Here is a 14508-nt window from a genome sequence, read left to right on the forward strand (position 1 = left end):
TTTTGCAGCGACGTGTCCAACTGCAGTCCTGTGTCCATCAATTCAAATCTAAAGCTAAATGTAAACATGCCCTTCGGCTGAAGCTGCAAATCCGCATGGTGTGTTGTCAGATTGTGACACGATGACTTCACAATGAGGAGAATGGAGTGCGTCAGTGTAGACAGATTAACGGTAGAACCACATTGCAAAAGTAAACTCCATAAAGAACATTAATTCATCTCTTATCTTGTTAATGACAATCTCACACAAACTGCTGTGCGTTCCCAGTACAGCTCTGCGTTTCCTGAAATTCTCACTGTGCTACACTTTATTTAAAGCAGCCCGTGCGGCTCGATACGACAGCTTGGTCTCCACACCTCGAAGCTGAAGCTACTGTACTGGTGCTGTTCACGTTGGATAACAAGAAGCATCCGTCAGAATACTTTGAGCATGTCCATTCAGTGCCGTTTTACACTTTTCTATGTGCAATGTCAAACTGAAGAGAAGAATGTTAATTTATAGTTTTAAATGTTTCAGAACAGATGTATATAGAGGTGTATAATAAGCCGCTGTACCATGTAATTTATATGGAAATATTTTTTTAATGAAAATGCCCTAACATTCCCTTAACCGTTTATATCAGCAGTATCTTTAAAGGGTGTCCACTATACACCACGACTGCAGTGATCACACTTTATAGTCTGTCTGCATGGGAATGTGGTGCAGAGTGGTAGCTCCTCACAAGCAGGAGGTAAAACACGAGAGCCTAACCTAACAAAGAATCTCTGTAGTATCATGCATTTACAATAACGAAGAGATTAAATAAAGAAGATGAATCCTTATTGTGGGGTGCAGAAAAAGCTCTCCAACTGTGCAGACTTCACAAGTAATTCAGCCAAAAAAAAAAAAAGGGGGAAAAGTGCAATTTTCCAGGATTATCAAAATACTTCTGATGGGTAAAATCAAGTTTCATTCTCCATTTATTCATGTCTATGCTTCTACAAGTGTGGCAAAGAAACAGTAAAGGTGTTACTCAGCAGTACAGAGGTGCCATAGACAACTATAGCTGTTTTCTTTCATTATTCAATAGTTATCAATACCATACTTTCAGACGGTGGTAGTAAAATCTCTCCTTGAGTTGATTTTACAGAATCCAGGAAATATTTCGATCCATGTCTTTATACAAAATTGTTGTCTTGTTTGCCTTGCAGAGGTAGTTGAGGGAACTGCTGTTCATTGAAACGCCACTGTGCTCAATCGCGATGGTTTTGCTCTGGATGTGAGACGATGTTTTGTGTTTTTTTTTTCCTTTTCCTTGTACGTGTGTATTGCTTTGTTGAAGTTGTAAATAATCCATCCACTCAGTCAGTACTGTTGTTCCTTTTAGTCAAGTTTTAATACTTTCCCCAACAGTAGTTACCTTTTCTTTTGATGTCTGCACCTTTCACAATGCTCTTCTTCCTCCTGGATGTTGCCATTGAGTGTCACTGTTTTTGAAGGTATGTGAATTTAATCACATTTAACTTGTATTTTCCTTTTTTTTTTTTCTGATCTGTAAAATAATGACTGACACCCTCAGTGTGAGAGTGGGCAGTCAGGTCAATGTTTTCTGTGTGAGATTTGCCAGGACATGAACAAAATAAACCTGGTATTCAGCCATTTCTGCAGTTTCAGTGCAGAAACTAACATTGAATATATTGTATAATAGAATGTAAAAAAGCAAAAACAAAAAACAAGACTTTAGGCTACATAGTTGTTTATTTTATATGTCTAATAGATTACATATGTATGTTACATGATTTTAAAATTAAAGTAATTTTGTAACAGATGAAGTGTCTTATTAGAGGAGGTGAGGCTTATTTTGCGTTCGAGTTGGTGTTGCACAGTCACTTGTATGGCTCATTTTCTTTCTGTATTTACCATCAAAATAAGCTTTAAAAGATACTGTTAACATTGTTTTAAAAGAAATTTAAAAATTAAGTTTACATTCGAAAATATCTTGATATTAATAATGATACTGAAATATTTATAAAAAATAAATCAACCTGAATATTGTGAAATATTTCAAAATAAATATTTTTAAACATATGCATGTTATTCTGAGTTTTACTTAGAATGTTATCCATCAGGAGGGATATTTCTCATCAGCTTTGAGTTCTTGGTGCAAAAAAAAAAAAAGGGCACATTTTCATTTTCACACCACAAAGTTGTTCCCTGTGGAAACATTTTAATGGTAAAAATATACACTTCAAGTAATTAAAAAAAAATGTTATAAATTATTTAACATTCAATGTACATATAACAGGGAATCTCTTTCTATTGCTTCTATTTTAAATAACTATTAAGTTACATGATTAATGCTGATATTTACATGCTGCGCTTGCTCTCGTGTACCTTCTAGTCAAGAGAAACCTCCGTCAACCTGTACACCTTGCTGATCATGACTTCCACCTTATCTCCACCCAGGTGACAAAGGTCAAGGATGCACACGACATGTGTGTCTTCAAGCTCACTGGCAGTTGCCAAGATTTCCTCTGCAGGAAAAAAAAACAAAAAACACACATTTTAAATATTAAGTGTAAAAGATGCATGTGTTGGCAAATGCTTCCTGAATGGACGTTGTCTCCCCCACAGTGACTACCTGGCCTGGGAAGAGTCTCTTCACTGTTGTTGGCAGTGTTGCTGAGAGGACAGAGGAAACCAGATGAAAGGCAGGACAGCATCGTGTTGCCATGTGGATCCTGAGGAAGGCCCACAGCCTGTGGCTCGCTGGAGCTAACAACAGGAATATACATAGCATCAACAGCTATCTGCTTATTAATGCCTGCCAGGGAGATAAAAACAGAAAAAAAAGTTAAGTGGGAATTCATTTCCAAATGTATGTTTTTTTTTACTCCTACTACCACCAGGTAAGCTTTGCATGATTCATAGTCCAAAGAAATTCTGATTTCTTTAATATTGGCCCCTTCTTCAGTCCCTCAGTTGAGCCACAGTATAAACCATGATTTCTTTCCTCTCCCTTTAGGTAAACCTTCCTCTCATTGCCTTCCCTTGTCAAACAAAGGGTTGGGCTGCAGGTGGGATCATCTGATATCCTCGTGTCGGTGTTGTTCCCACATCATCATAATAAATGTTGTTCCAGGTTCAACATTGCGAGTGACCAATCACATTGTTGTGACGTCATACTTTTGCGACTTCGGAAAAAAAACGCCTTAAAAAAAATCTACTTCACTTGCGAGAAACCGCCTCTGTCTGCCGATCCAGCAATTTCCATTCTTTGCATTTCAGGATAATGTTCTTTAATAAACAATAAGCATTATACATATTGTCCTTGCAACACTGGAATTTCATAAATGAATGAATGGCTTGGCTTGCAAAAGTATGACGTCACAACAATGTGATTGGTCACTTGCAATGTTGACCCTGGAACAACATTTATTATGATGATGTGGGAACAACACCGACACGAGGATATCAGATCATCCGGATAAGGCTCCTGTGCTCACAGAGCTCACACAGTCTGAGCTGTGTCTCTGAGATATATTACATGTATCTCTTTCTTTAAATATAGCTAAAAGAGGCAAAAACTGTTTGAAAATGAGTCTGAGGCCTGAGCTTTTGGCTTAGAGACACTATTTTGCACATATGCTGACCTGACTGTTAATTGTTAAGAAAAAGTCTAGCAGGTCTACCTTATTGGTTTATATATCACCATTTTTCTAATATTAAAAAAGCGCTGCTCATCATTAAGGATTTTTGTTTTCACACCATTTCTAGACGTTGGTTTTCATCCATAACTGAAGGAAGACCTAGCTAACAGTGTAGGCGGGGTTACACAATGCTGTGATTCTAAAAGCGATGTTTAACTGAACAACTAAAGGAGACCAGAAGGCACAGGAGCAATGTTAAAAGAAGCAGATCAAGCCTAATAATACAAGATCATATAAATTCTGGTCTTTTCTAAAGGTGGCTCAGACCTCTGACTGTGTGATTGTGTTTCCACTGACAGTGAGTTTCCAGCTCACAATGACTCACTGATGACGCATATGTAATATAATAAAGATCTGTTTGCTTTGGCTATTCAGGACTAAATGAATAAGACCGAAGATTTTTGTCTGGTTGAGACTCTTAATAAGAAAGAAAGTAAGAAAATTTAAGAAAGAAAAAGTGTTTGCTGACATAAAAAAAAAAGAGTATTATGCAGGAAATAAGACAATATTCCACTGAGGCTGAAGTGGCAGGAACAGCAAAAAGTATGTTTTTAAGTTTTGGGTGTCACCACTGGGTTACTTCACCTAATATTGTTACGTGGTAGAATCCTGGACAAAGCACAGGAGAGAGAGCGTCAGCAGTCCGCAGTGGTGTCCACCGTGTTGGCTGAAGGTTACTCCACTGCAGCAGGACGTTCTTCTCATCAAGCGTGAACCTCCGACAGATGCTGTCCTGCCACAGACCGCCTTTACACAAATGCTCGGACACTTCTTGTTGTTGCCTCACCCAGCTGCTGCTTTCCCATGATAAATCGTTAGAGTCTGGTGAGAGACAAACGTATCAGCATGGCAATATATCAGGAAGCAGAGTTTTTAAGGTGCAGCAATTCACCTGGATTTGGATTTTCAGCTTGCAGACTGAGTCCCACTTGTTGAACTTCCTCAAATGCAAAGTTGCTCTCTTCTTCCGCCTGCTCTTCACCCTCGTTTGTATTTTTACGTCCAGCGTTCCTGCAGAAGACAAATGAGCTCAGACTGGTTGATACATAAATGTTGTGTTACCTGCTGAGTTGTTGTTACCTTTTAGCTGGAATGTTACCGCAATTCAAGGAGGATTGTGTGGTTTTACTGGAAAACATGTTACATCAAATGTAATGAATGGGTTAAAATTAAATAATGACTCGGCATCAAGCTCAAAAATCTGAAAGTCAGGAGTCAATCCTACCTTATTTGAATTCTTCTTTTCCTTCTGCTCTCAGAGCTGCTGTCAGTACAGTGAGACGTTAAACTCTCCACAAAAGTCTGCTTTGTTGTTGAGGAATGACTGGGGTACGTCACAGTTTGATCACACACATCAGTGGAAGCACTGGGCACCTGCAGAAAACCAGCTGACTTGTTTTATATTGTTAATGGCAACTGCTTTTGGGAAGACGATTTAAAATAAGGTCGTTCACCTCTTTGTCTTTTAGTCCCTGTGGCTCTGGAGTTTCCATGTACTGCACTGCTGCGATCTGACCTTGGATTGCGAGTTTCTTGTGTTCTCTGTACTGCAGGGTTTCTAACTCTCTCTTCAAATCAGCTGCAGCAACCAGAGGAACTTGAGCTGAAGGGAAAGAATAAAGTCAGAACCTATGCTGACAACGAAACTAAATCATTTTTGCTGCAGGACAAAGATGTAAACACGAGTAAGGCGATATATTTTATGAAATAAAGCTGTAACACATGATCTGAAAAACAATGTAAGCTAACATGCAACTACACACACCATCAGCCATTGACTGTGTAAACATCGCTGGGGGGCGAGGGTAGCGGTAATAGCCACCAACAGCTGTTTTCTGGAGGACAACATTGTCCTTCAGAGTCTTGGTCCACTGGATGAAGCTTTTCACTCTGGGGTCATTCACGTACGGCTGACCTTTATGGTAACCTGTTGTTTAGACACATCATTTACAGTTCACTTACACAATCAATTTGCCACATTATCAGGTACTTATTGTTCCAGCTTGTTCTAACCTGTGATGAACGTCTCAGTCTCACAGCTGCTCGTGAGGTACGGCAACGAGCCTTCCACATGACAAACCCTCATCTGAGTGCAAACCAGGTAGGTCACTATGGAATAGAGGATATATTTAAAAAAAACTGGCATGCTTACAGTGTGGCAGCAGACTTGACACAGCTGACTTACTCGGACAAATATGACTGAAGATTTCTGCTTGAGAAGTGGAAAAAAGCTCCAGAATAAAAGGATGGTCAGATGTTCCATCCACTGCATGTACCCAGCGATACGTCCAGTACTTTTCTGGACCTAAAAAGGTGAACATCACCGACCAAAATAAATTCTTTCAATTATCAAAAACCACTTCCACGCAACAGACAAGATAAGAACATCTCTTACCTTTCCCTTTACCCTTCACTCTTTCAACACGGCCAACAAATGTCACCAAACCAATTATATCACATGCTGAATTGTTGGCCAGCTTCTCCAACTCTGACCTGTGAGCATCAAAAACATCATGCAGCAGCTGTTTAGGCGAAACTCAAAACAACTTCTTCATTTTGTAGAAACACAAACACGTGGGACAAACAGCAAATAGAGTCCTGCACGCCGTCTAAACACACTGTAATAAATCTAATTTCCCAAACACTTTAATAACTGATTTATTTGCAATGTTTCTACACTTGACTTCATCAAGCAAACTCTAGACTGGAATGTTCAAAATATATTGATGTTTGTAAGTTAGAAATGATGTGGTAGTTTGCAGTAATGCATAAACCAATACTTGCAGCACTGAATCCATGCCTTAGGTGCAGATAACAGAGAGATACATGTAAGGCAGTAGACTAACTAATACGGTTCTAATTCATTACCGAGCAGTGAACTGGTAGGAAATGTCAGGCAGTCCCCACTGAGGAAGTATGCTCTTTGGTGAGACCACGGTGATGACTGAAGCTGGGTTGCGAGGGTTCAGGCAGATTTCTTGGAAAAAAACACATGCAGACGACAGTTTACAGGTCTTTACAAAAACCATGTAAACACTAAATGGTGAATAAATACCAAAACAAACCCTAACCCCTAACCCAACAGAAAATTTATCAATTATATATGAAAATACAGATTCTAAGATAGTGTATTGATAATATATGGTGATTTTTTTCACAGAAAACAGTGCTACTATATTTTTAAAAATTACTGATTATCATCAGTAGTTACGTACATACCGACAGAGTTAAAGGTCTTCATTCTATGGTGGTCCATTTGGGGGCGTGACCGGTTTGAATAACTCTGTTTCAGAGTGTAATTTTGAAGGTACAACACTGTGCCAACATTCAGTCGCTGGTAAAACTCGGGACAAAGTTCATTCCAAAGCACAAGGGACATTGTGCCACTCTGGTCAGCAACTTCAAAGTATGCCTGAAATATGATGACATATGAGTTGAAAACATTTAAACTATGCTCTGTCACAACATGAACGTATATTACAAAAAACTGAGATCTTGTTCACATCACACCTGGTATGGGTAATCAATCTTGAGGCCAAACTTTCCATAATACCTTAACCTGGATTTGTGTATGATTTTCACCAGGAGAGGGAGGGGCTTCCACGTGTTTTTGAAGGATGAGTCCAGGCTAGAAAGAAGTGTAACCTTGGACACTGTTGGAATCAAGACATTACAGAAAACCCATTGTCGTTAATTTTACTAAAGTAATAGTAACTAAAACTTTTGTTTACTATAATTTTATAGAAATATATATATATGTTTCTGTATGTTTACTTTGTCTGTGTGCAAGTGTTTTACGTGAGTACATTTTAATTTTGTTAATGCAATCTACATCTGTTTTTAAGTATCTGTGTTGCTGCCCTGTTGGTCAAGTCTCCCGTTTAAAAGAGATCTTTGATCTCAATGGGACTGCATCATCAAGCATCCGATTAGTAGATGACCTGCTCTACCTCCTGAGCTCAACTCCAAAATCTAATACCTTAGGTTATTTCCCCATGTTAAGCCTTTTCCTGTGATGGTCATTTATAATCTTTTATTTTTTCTGAGGTCTAAGAGATAAATCAAAACCAACCTATCAATCAATAGAGGACATTATTTTTGGTCATGGTCATACACCACATCCTGCCTTTAAGCCACTTAATTGCCTCCTTATTTATGAGGCAATTAAGTGGCTGCAAATAGCAAAGTTCACTGCAGTGTTATAAATTATAGGTGACAGAATAATGATATAAACAACACAATGTGAGAGTGAGGGAGGGGTTGAGATAGCAGTATCTCACCGTCCAGCACAGTATCAGCTGAAGGGGATCCTGATATCCAGATGTCGCCCTCTGGGTCGTCGTTGTTCCAAAGTGACAGGTAATGTTTGCGGCTCACCTGAAGGGGGACATCACTTTGCAAGACCACGCTCCTCTCCATTCCCTGCTTGACCAGAATGGGCAGTGAACTGACAGTGTTTACACGAGCCAGCACAGCAGATCTTTTTGCAGCACATCTGAGCTGTTCAATGCAGATGTAGCCATGTCCCAGCCTCCTTTCGTTGTAAACAAAGGAGCACTGCGTGATGCTGATTTCAGACCCGGTCTTTAGGCTGTTGCTGTGCACCAGATGATTCAAACTGGGGTGAAGGAAGCATTTAGCTCGCCAGACTCCATCTGTGACTGTCACATCGTAGCTGTAGCTGTCGAGCTGCTGCCCTTTCGTTTGCTCGGACAGGTATCTCTGAAGTGCGATGACAGCGACAGGAGCTGCCTCCTCAGTTTTCAGTTTCAAGCTCTGTGTAGATGATAACCGCTCCAAAGTCCTCTGGAGGAAAGACGCTTGAGTGACACCACTCACCACTGAAGAAGAAGACGAGTTATCCTCCATCACAAATGTGTAATTAAAGCAGTTAGTTGGTCGGGTAGTTAGCCGTTTTCTGTCACTCTGTCATGTTAGCTTGTTGGCTAAAGTTGTCTTGCTAGTCTTAGCAATAACTAAACTAAACTAAATGCGTTTAACATGAAGAAAAAAAACTATCCGAGTTCGCCCAACAGTAGGCTTATCTTACAAGCAATGCGTCATACACAACTTATTGCATTTTCAGGAGGCTTCTTCACCTGTGAAGTTGCAGTTAACGTTAGCTAACATTACAAACATCGCGGCTTGATGGCGTCACTATTAGCCTCGAAAACCAAAACATGTACAAATACAAAGAAACACACTTAATACACAAACGCAGTTTATATGTGTAACCCTGCCATGTCAAATTATTTAATATAACTTCGAAAAGAACTGCCTACTGTACTAAAGGGAAATTCCTGCTTTCAAAATCCGCGCTTTACCTAACAAGGACCATTTGATATGACGTCACCAGAGCGCCTTGCGTAATTTTGTAGTTTTTAAAAATACAATCATGATTCCAAACGTTTTCCCTTTTAACTTACACGGAGTATTATATTTTACTGACAGGAACATGCACTTTACACATTAGAGACCAGACACGTGTTTTATATGTCCTCACCCAATAAAATGAAACATACATTCCCCCAAAATTAATTTCATATCACAGTATATAACAGAGAACACCTTGTATAAAAACTTGCTTCCTCCAGTGAAAATTAAATTAAATTTTAAAAAAATTAAATAGCATTTTTTGTTGTTGTTCATAGGTTAACATTCAGGGATTATCCCAAAATGTCCATTTAGTAACTCAAATCTTAGAGGAAATAACTTGAAATTATTAAGTCAGAATTTTTAAATAATAACCCAAAATTTTGACAGTTTTTTTCCCAACAACAGACAGCAGCTTCCATAAACACCACTAAAGGAGCCTTCCTATTCAGTTTCATTGGATTTCTTTTAGATATCATAGCAGACTAAAACTTCCTGATATATAAGTTCATCAAATCCCTGGATGAAATTTGCTCTACAGACAAGACAAGATAAAAAAGACCTGTCTGCATTTTCCAGCATCTCATTAGATTTATTTATGTGAAAATGGAAACTGAAGCTTCAGAAACTGAACTTGTTGGCTTCTGTGTCAAAGTTGTACTCATGAGATGATAAAAGCTACAGATGCTTTAAAAACAAAAATCTCAAGGTACATAACCTACTCAGAACCTAACATTAGCAAGACAGAGACTAGCTGGTGAACACTGGAGAATTTAACAGGAAACAACAGCCTAATATTTCCCTCAGGAGCTGGAAGCCAAAAACAAACATAAAAGAGTGAATTTTGTTTTTGATGTTTGTCAGTTGGACACATATGCAGTGTGGCCAGGAAAACCTGTGATCTGTACCCCAGAGAAGAAAAGCACGGAAACTGTGCGCACTTAGCAAAGACAACGTCGAAAGGTGTATCTTCAGGGTGCTGCTCCAAACTCACTCTTTGTCTCTTTGTACTTACCTGCTCTATGTAATCTTCTTCCCTGTCCCTCTTTGTGGAGATCAAGGGAGTGGCCTCTTCTGCTCTGTGAGACACTGAGGGTTCTGGTGAGGCAGTGAGAGCAAAGAAAGTGGGAGAAATGGCAGCTCTACATCCCTCCCAAAAATCTTCATCTGGGTACTCCTGGACAAGTGGAGAAAGAGGCTACACTTCCACATTTTCATCTTCCGTGTCCAGCTCAGCCTCATCTATGAAGGAGTACCCAGAATCCTCACCGGTCCACTTTTCCCAGTCCCAAGTTCCTCGGTGTCCACATCTCGGCCAGCCTTACCTGGTCCACAAACATTTTCCACCAGGTAGGAAATGCAAAACAAAGGCTGTACTTTTTCAGGAAGCTGCGTCAGGCCCAATTACCCCAGAGACTGCTAATTAACTTCTACCGCTCCACCATTGAGAACCTTCTGACCTACTGCTCCACACTGGTTTAACTGCTGTACTGTGGAGGACAAGAGGAAACTGCACGGCGTTTATCATCTTCGCCTATTCTAAAAGAATCTGAATGTAAATCTACATTCAATGTAGAGATGCCGAACTGTGTTTCATTCTTATTGTAATAGTGACAATAAAGATCTATTCTGTTTTATTCTATTCTATTCTATTCTAACTTTACTATTCAGTGCCACGTCGAGGTAGAAACAACCTAAATAAAAATGTTCAATGATTTTATAATTTCATCTGGAAGTGGTCTTGTTGAACTATTAGAAAAATACACTGGTCAAGCTCAGGATATTACAATATAACAATGTTGTTCTAGACACATACCTTTATTTAATGAGATGTCATAAACAAGTGTTATCAAAGCAAATCCACAATTTATTTTGAAGTGCCATCTAATTTTAATTCATCTCTTCTGGATTAAAAAAAAACCCATTTTTATCAAAATTTAAAGATATATATTGCTATGGACCAATTTGAAAAACAGGAGTCGTCACAGGAATTATTAGAAAAAGTTGTTTTTTATTTATTTAACCCAAAAGGTTACATTTACAAAAACAATAAATGTTAAGCTCATAAAAGAGGTCAAAGAAACAAAACTGAACTCAGGCAAAGAACTGTGAACTTGACGAAGCAACTGACTGCCCACACAAACATAACTGACCTAAACAGGAAATGACACACGAGGGTATATATAATGGTTGATCAGGTCACTATGACACAACAGGGGTAACTAAACGCAACACAATCAAGAACCGTTAAAAAAGATGCAGTACAGCCCAGTTAATAAACTAAACACCAAAGAAGAAAATCAAAAACACTAAACCCTGAACTCAAATATTTAGTTAAATACAAAAGCTCGTTTAACTAAAGAAAATACACTTTCTCCCCCCCTCCAGCAGGAAGTGGTGGTGCAGACCAACATCTTTATTCTGGCAGCTCCCAGGGATCAATGGGTGTACGAAACCGATAAAAGAAGCAAAGATTTGTCAGAATCCCAAAACAAAAAGAAATGAATTGTTATAAATATGTAGGTAAACTAAATGTGCACAGTAAGAAATAAAACAAATGTATTTAAACCATCAATAAACTTACTGCAAACTAAAGTGTGTCATTGTGTTTAGATGAAGGAATGACTAAAAATACAAGAGACTGTAGAGATGACAGGTGACTTCAGGAGACATCCCTCAACACTGCTCCCGCTCACCATATTAGACAGCCCGGTGTCTACTGTGGAAATCTTCAAGTTCCTGGGTACCACCATCTCCCAGGACCTGAAGTGGGAGACCAACATCGCGTCCATCCTCAAAAAGACACAGCAGAGTATGTATTTCTGAGACAACTGGAAGTACAGTCTTCCACAGGAGCTGCTAATCCAGTTCTACACTGCAGTCATTGAGTTTGTCCTGTGCTCCTCCATCACAGTCTGGTATGGAGCAGCCACTAAACAGGATGGGTGCAGACTGCAGCGGACTGTACGGGCAGCAGAAAGGATCATCGGCGTCCCCCTGCCCTCCATCCAGGACCTGCACCTCTCAAGAACCAGGAAACAGGCAGGGAACATCATCACAGACTCCTCACACCTTGGACACAGACTTTTTGACCTGCCACTCTCTGGCAGACGGTACAGAAGCCTGCAGACCAGGACCACCCGACACAAGAACGGTTTCTTTCCCCTCGCCATCTCCCTCCTTAACAATTGAACTGTCACACTGCTTCAAACTGCTAGACTGCAACTGCACCTTATGTACATTCTGTGGTATTCATTTCATTTCTGTAATCCTGTATTTTCTGTATATAAGATTTAGATTAGTTATTTCATTGTTGGTTTATACACATATGTATATGTGCATGTGTATATGTAAATATCAATGCGAGTCTGGCATTGATATTTGACATGACAGCAGAGAGGTGAATTTGGCATTAATATTTGACGTCTGGGCATTACCTCATCATTTAGTCATAGATGATGAATGGGTAAGTCGGTAGAAATTCATTGTTGAACTTTAAAACTAAATAAAATATGACAAAATAAATCATATGCTGAGATGAGATGCAAAGCTGTATGAAGCCGTTCCATCGATGGGTGTAAAAATATCTCAAGAGCGAAAAGTTGAGGAAAAGTTAAAGTAGCTGATTGTTTTTTGCTTGTTTGTTCTCCTCTTGCTATTTCCTTAAAATATCCACAGAAACCAGGCCTGTCTTTCCACCAGATAGCATTCTTTGACTCTGGGTATAATAGCAAAACAATGAAAAACACAGTAATTTGAGCAGAATCAGATTACATTCACATTACTCTTTGTTCCAACACAGTCTGCTTACCTGTGACTGGCCTGGCCTACGAGGTGGTGATAAACCTCCATCTGAGTCCCATCTACTCAGTGGCCGCACCCTGGGTGGAGACTGTTTGGTTTCTGAGGGCCTCCTTGGAGGAGACTGGTCAGAGTCTGAGGCGTCTCTCTTCAGGGGCCTATTCTTTGGGGGTGACTGTTCAGAGTCTGAATCATGTCTATTCTGATCCTTCTTAGCCACCGCTGACCGATCCGGTGAGCGTTTTCTACTTAAGGATTACTTAAGGATGAGCTGAGCTTGCTTTTGTTGAAGTCTGAGTCTGACAAGGACAGTTAATTTCTTGTATTAGATAAGTTGATCTGTGAGGGAACCACAGAGGTTTGATATTAGCAATCATGTCAAACGTTATTATTATTATCTAAATGAGGAGTTTTTCTTTTGTAATGACTTTTGAAAAACCTCCCTTTAGAATACAAATGAAAGATTTGTTATTAGATCATGGTATGTGTGTAAAAAAACTCATATTAAATGGTCCTCTGTTTTTTACTTTTATTCATATTGACTTGCCACACCAGCTTTACAATTTAATTGGATCACTCACCTTTACTTTGCACCTTTTCTGACTTCTCTGAACGTTGCCTCGGTGGTGACAAGTCTGGGGAGTCCTGCCGACTTCTGGGAGGAGAGAGAGCCAAAGAGTTGTGCCAGGTCTTTCTGACAGGAGGATCGCGTCCTTTTCTCTTTGAAGACAACTCTGGTGAGTAATTTTGACTTCTGCTTAATGTCTTAGCCTCTGTATTTTGGTGTTCTTTTCCTTTTCCTTCCTCTGTGTCGTCATTTTGATCCACTGTCAGGATAGTAAGTAAAAGTAGTAAACAACAGTCTTCATTTATACAAACACAAATCCTTATTTAACTCAAACTACTTTCCATCTGTTGCTGGTCCTAAAGACTTCCATCTGTTTCACTTCCTTGGGTGAAACAGATGTGTCAATCACCTCAGCAATCTGGTGACATAACAAAAATGACCCAAAATACAAACATACCCATTTTAAAATAGTAGAAACAGCGCTGGACAACAACGGAGGCATCAACTAGCTTAACGGCTAAGCCATACAGCTAAATCTGTGGCAAAACGTCGGCACCCTTTCTCGGAAACCTTGTGCCACTTCTCTTTTGTCTTTTAGACTTCGGGGAATCATTGTCGGCTGATAAATAACGTTTTAAGTTGTCAGCCTTAGAAAGTTCCTGTCCTTTCCTACTGCCAGTGGAAGCAGCTTCATTGTGTTGTTGGAAACTATGGGTTGTGCTTAGGTTCAAGAATGTCAGGATAGTTTGGATAGAGGATGCAAGGGGTAGGGTTGAAACTGAGCCCGGCTATTATCCCTAAAATCATAAATATTGATAACAAAAGTAATAATAATAATAATACACATGACTTAACAGCAGTAGAGTTAGCAAATACAATAATAAAAATAAATAAATTTAAAACAATTCCCCTCAGGACAAATAAAGTATATCAATCAATCAACCAATACAAATAAATTATGAGGTTTTTGAGAAATGTACCATTGCTGACTCCAATTTCACTCCAGGTGCAGTGCTGTAAAAGTATTTGTGTGAAGGGGGGGAAAAAAGCTATCCAAACCTACCTGGGCCTGTGTAA

At 39.3% G+C, this 14508-nt stretch overlaps 1 protein-coding gene and 1 long non-coding RNA gene across 3 annotated transcripts; both read right to left on the reverse strand.

Moving 5' to 3' along the window:
* Positions 1–1469: 1469 nt before the first annotated feature.
* On the reverse strand, positions 1470–10670 carry radx (RPA1 related single stranded DNA binding protein). 2 transcript variants are annotated; one of them, XM_082547907.1, is made up of 15 exons: positions 7970–10670; positions 7200–7342; positions 6909–7101; positions 6558–6666; positions 6085–6182; positions 5875–5994; positions 5703–5798; positions 5455–5616; positions 5144–5292; positions 4915–5063; positions 4770–4817; positions 4582–4700; positions 4275–4511; positions 2621–2803; positions 1470–2513 (listed from the first exon to the last, which is right to left on the reverse strand). In XM_082547907.1, the coding sequence occupies exons 1-15, from the start codon at positions 8556–8558 to the stop codon at positions 2377–2379; spliced, it is 2532 nt and encodes an 843-aa protein (XP_082404033.1). In that variant the 5' UTR covers positions 8559–10670; the 3' UTR covers positions 1470–2376. The 2 variants fall into 2 exon arrangements, with proteins under 2 accessions (XP_082404033.1, XP_082404034.1); XM_082547908.1 differs by lacking the exon at positions 4770–4817.
* Positions 10671–11066: 396 nt separating this feature from the next.
* Positions 11067–14121, reverse strand: LOC309715668. Its single transcript, XR_014279264.1, has 3 exons — positions 13889–14121; positions 12874–13690; positions 11067–11855 (listed from the first exon to the last, which is right to left on the reverse strand). It is a non-coding gene; the product is annotated as an uncharacterized lncRNA (long non-coding RNA).
* Positions 14122–14508: the final 387 nt, after the last annotated feature.

This window comes from Aulonocara stuartgranti, assembly GCF_965226115.1.
Source record: "Aulonocara stuartgranti genome assembly, chromosome: 10".
NCBI lineage: Eukaryota > Metazoa > Chordata > Actinopteri > Cichliformes > Cichlidae > Aulonocara > Aulonocara stuartgranti.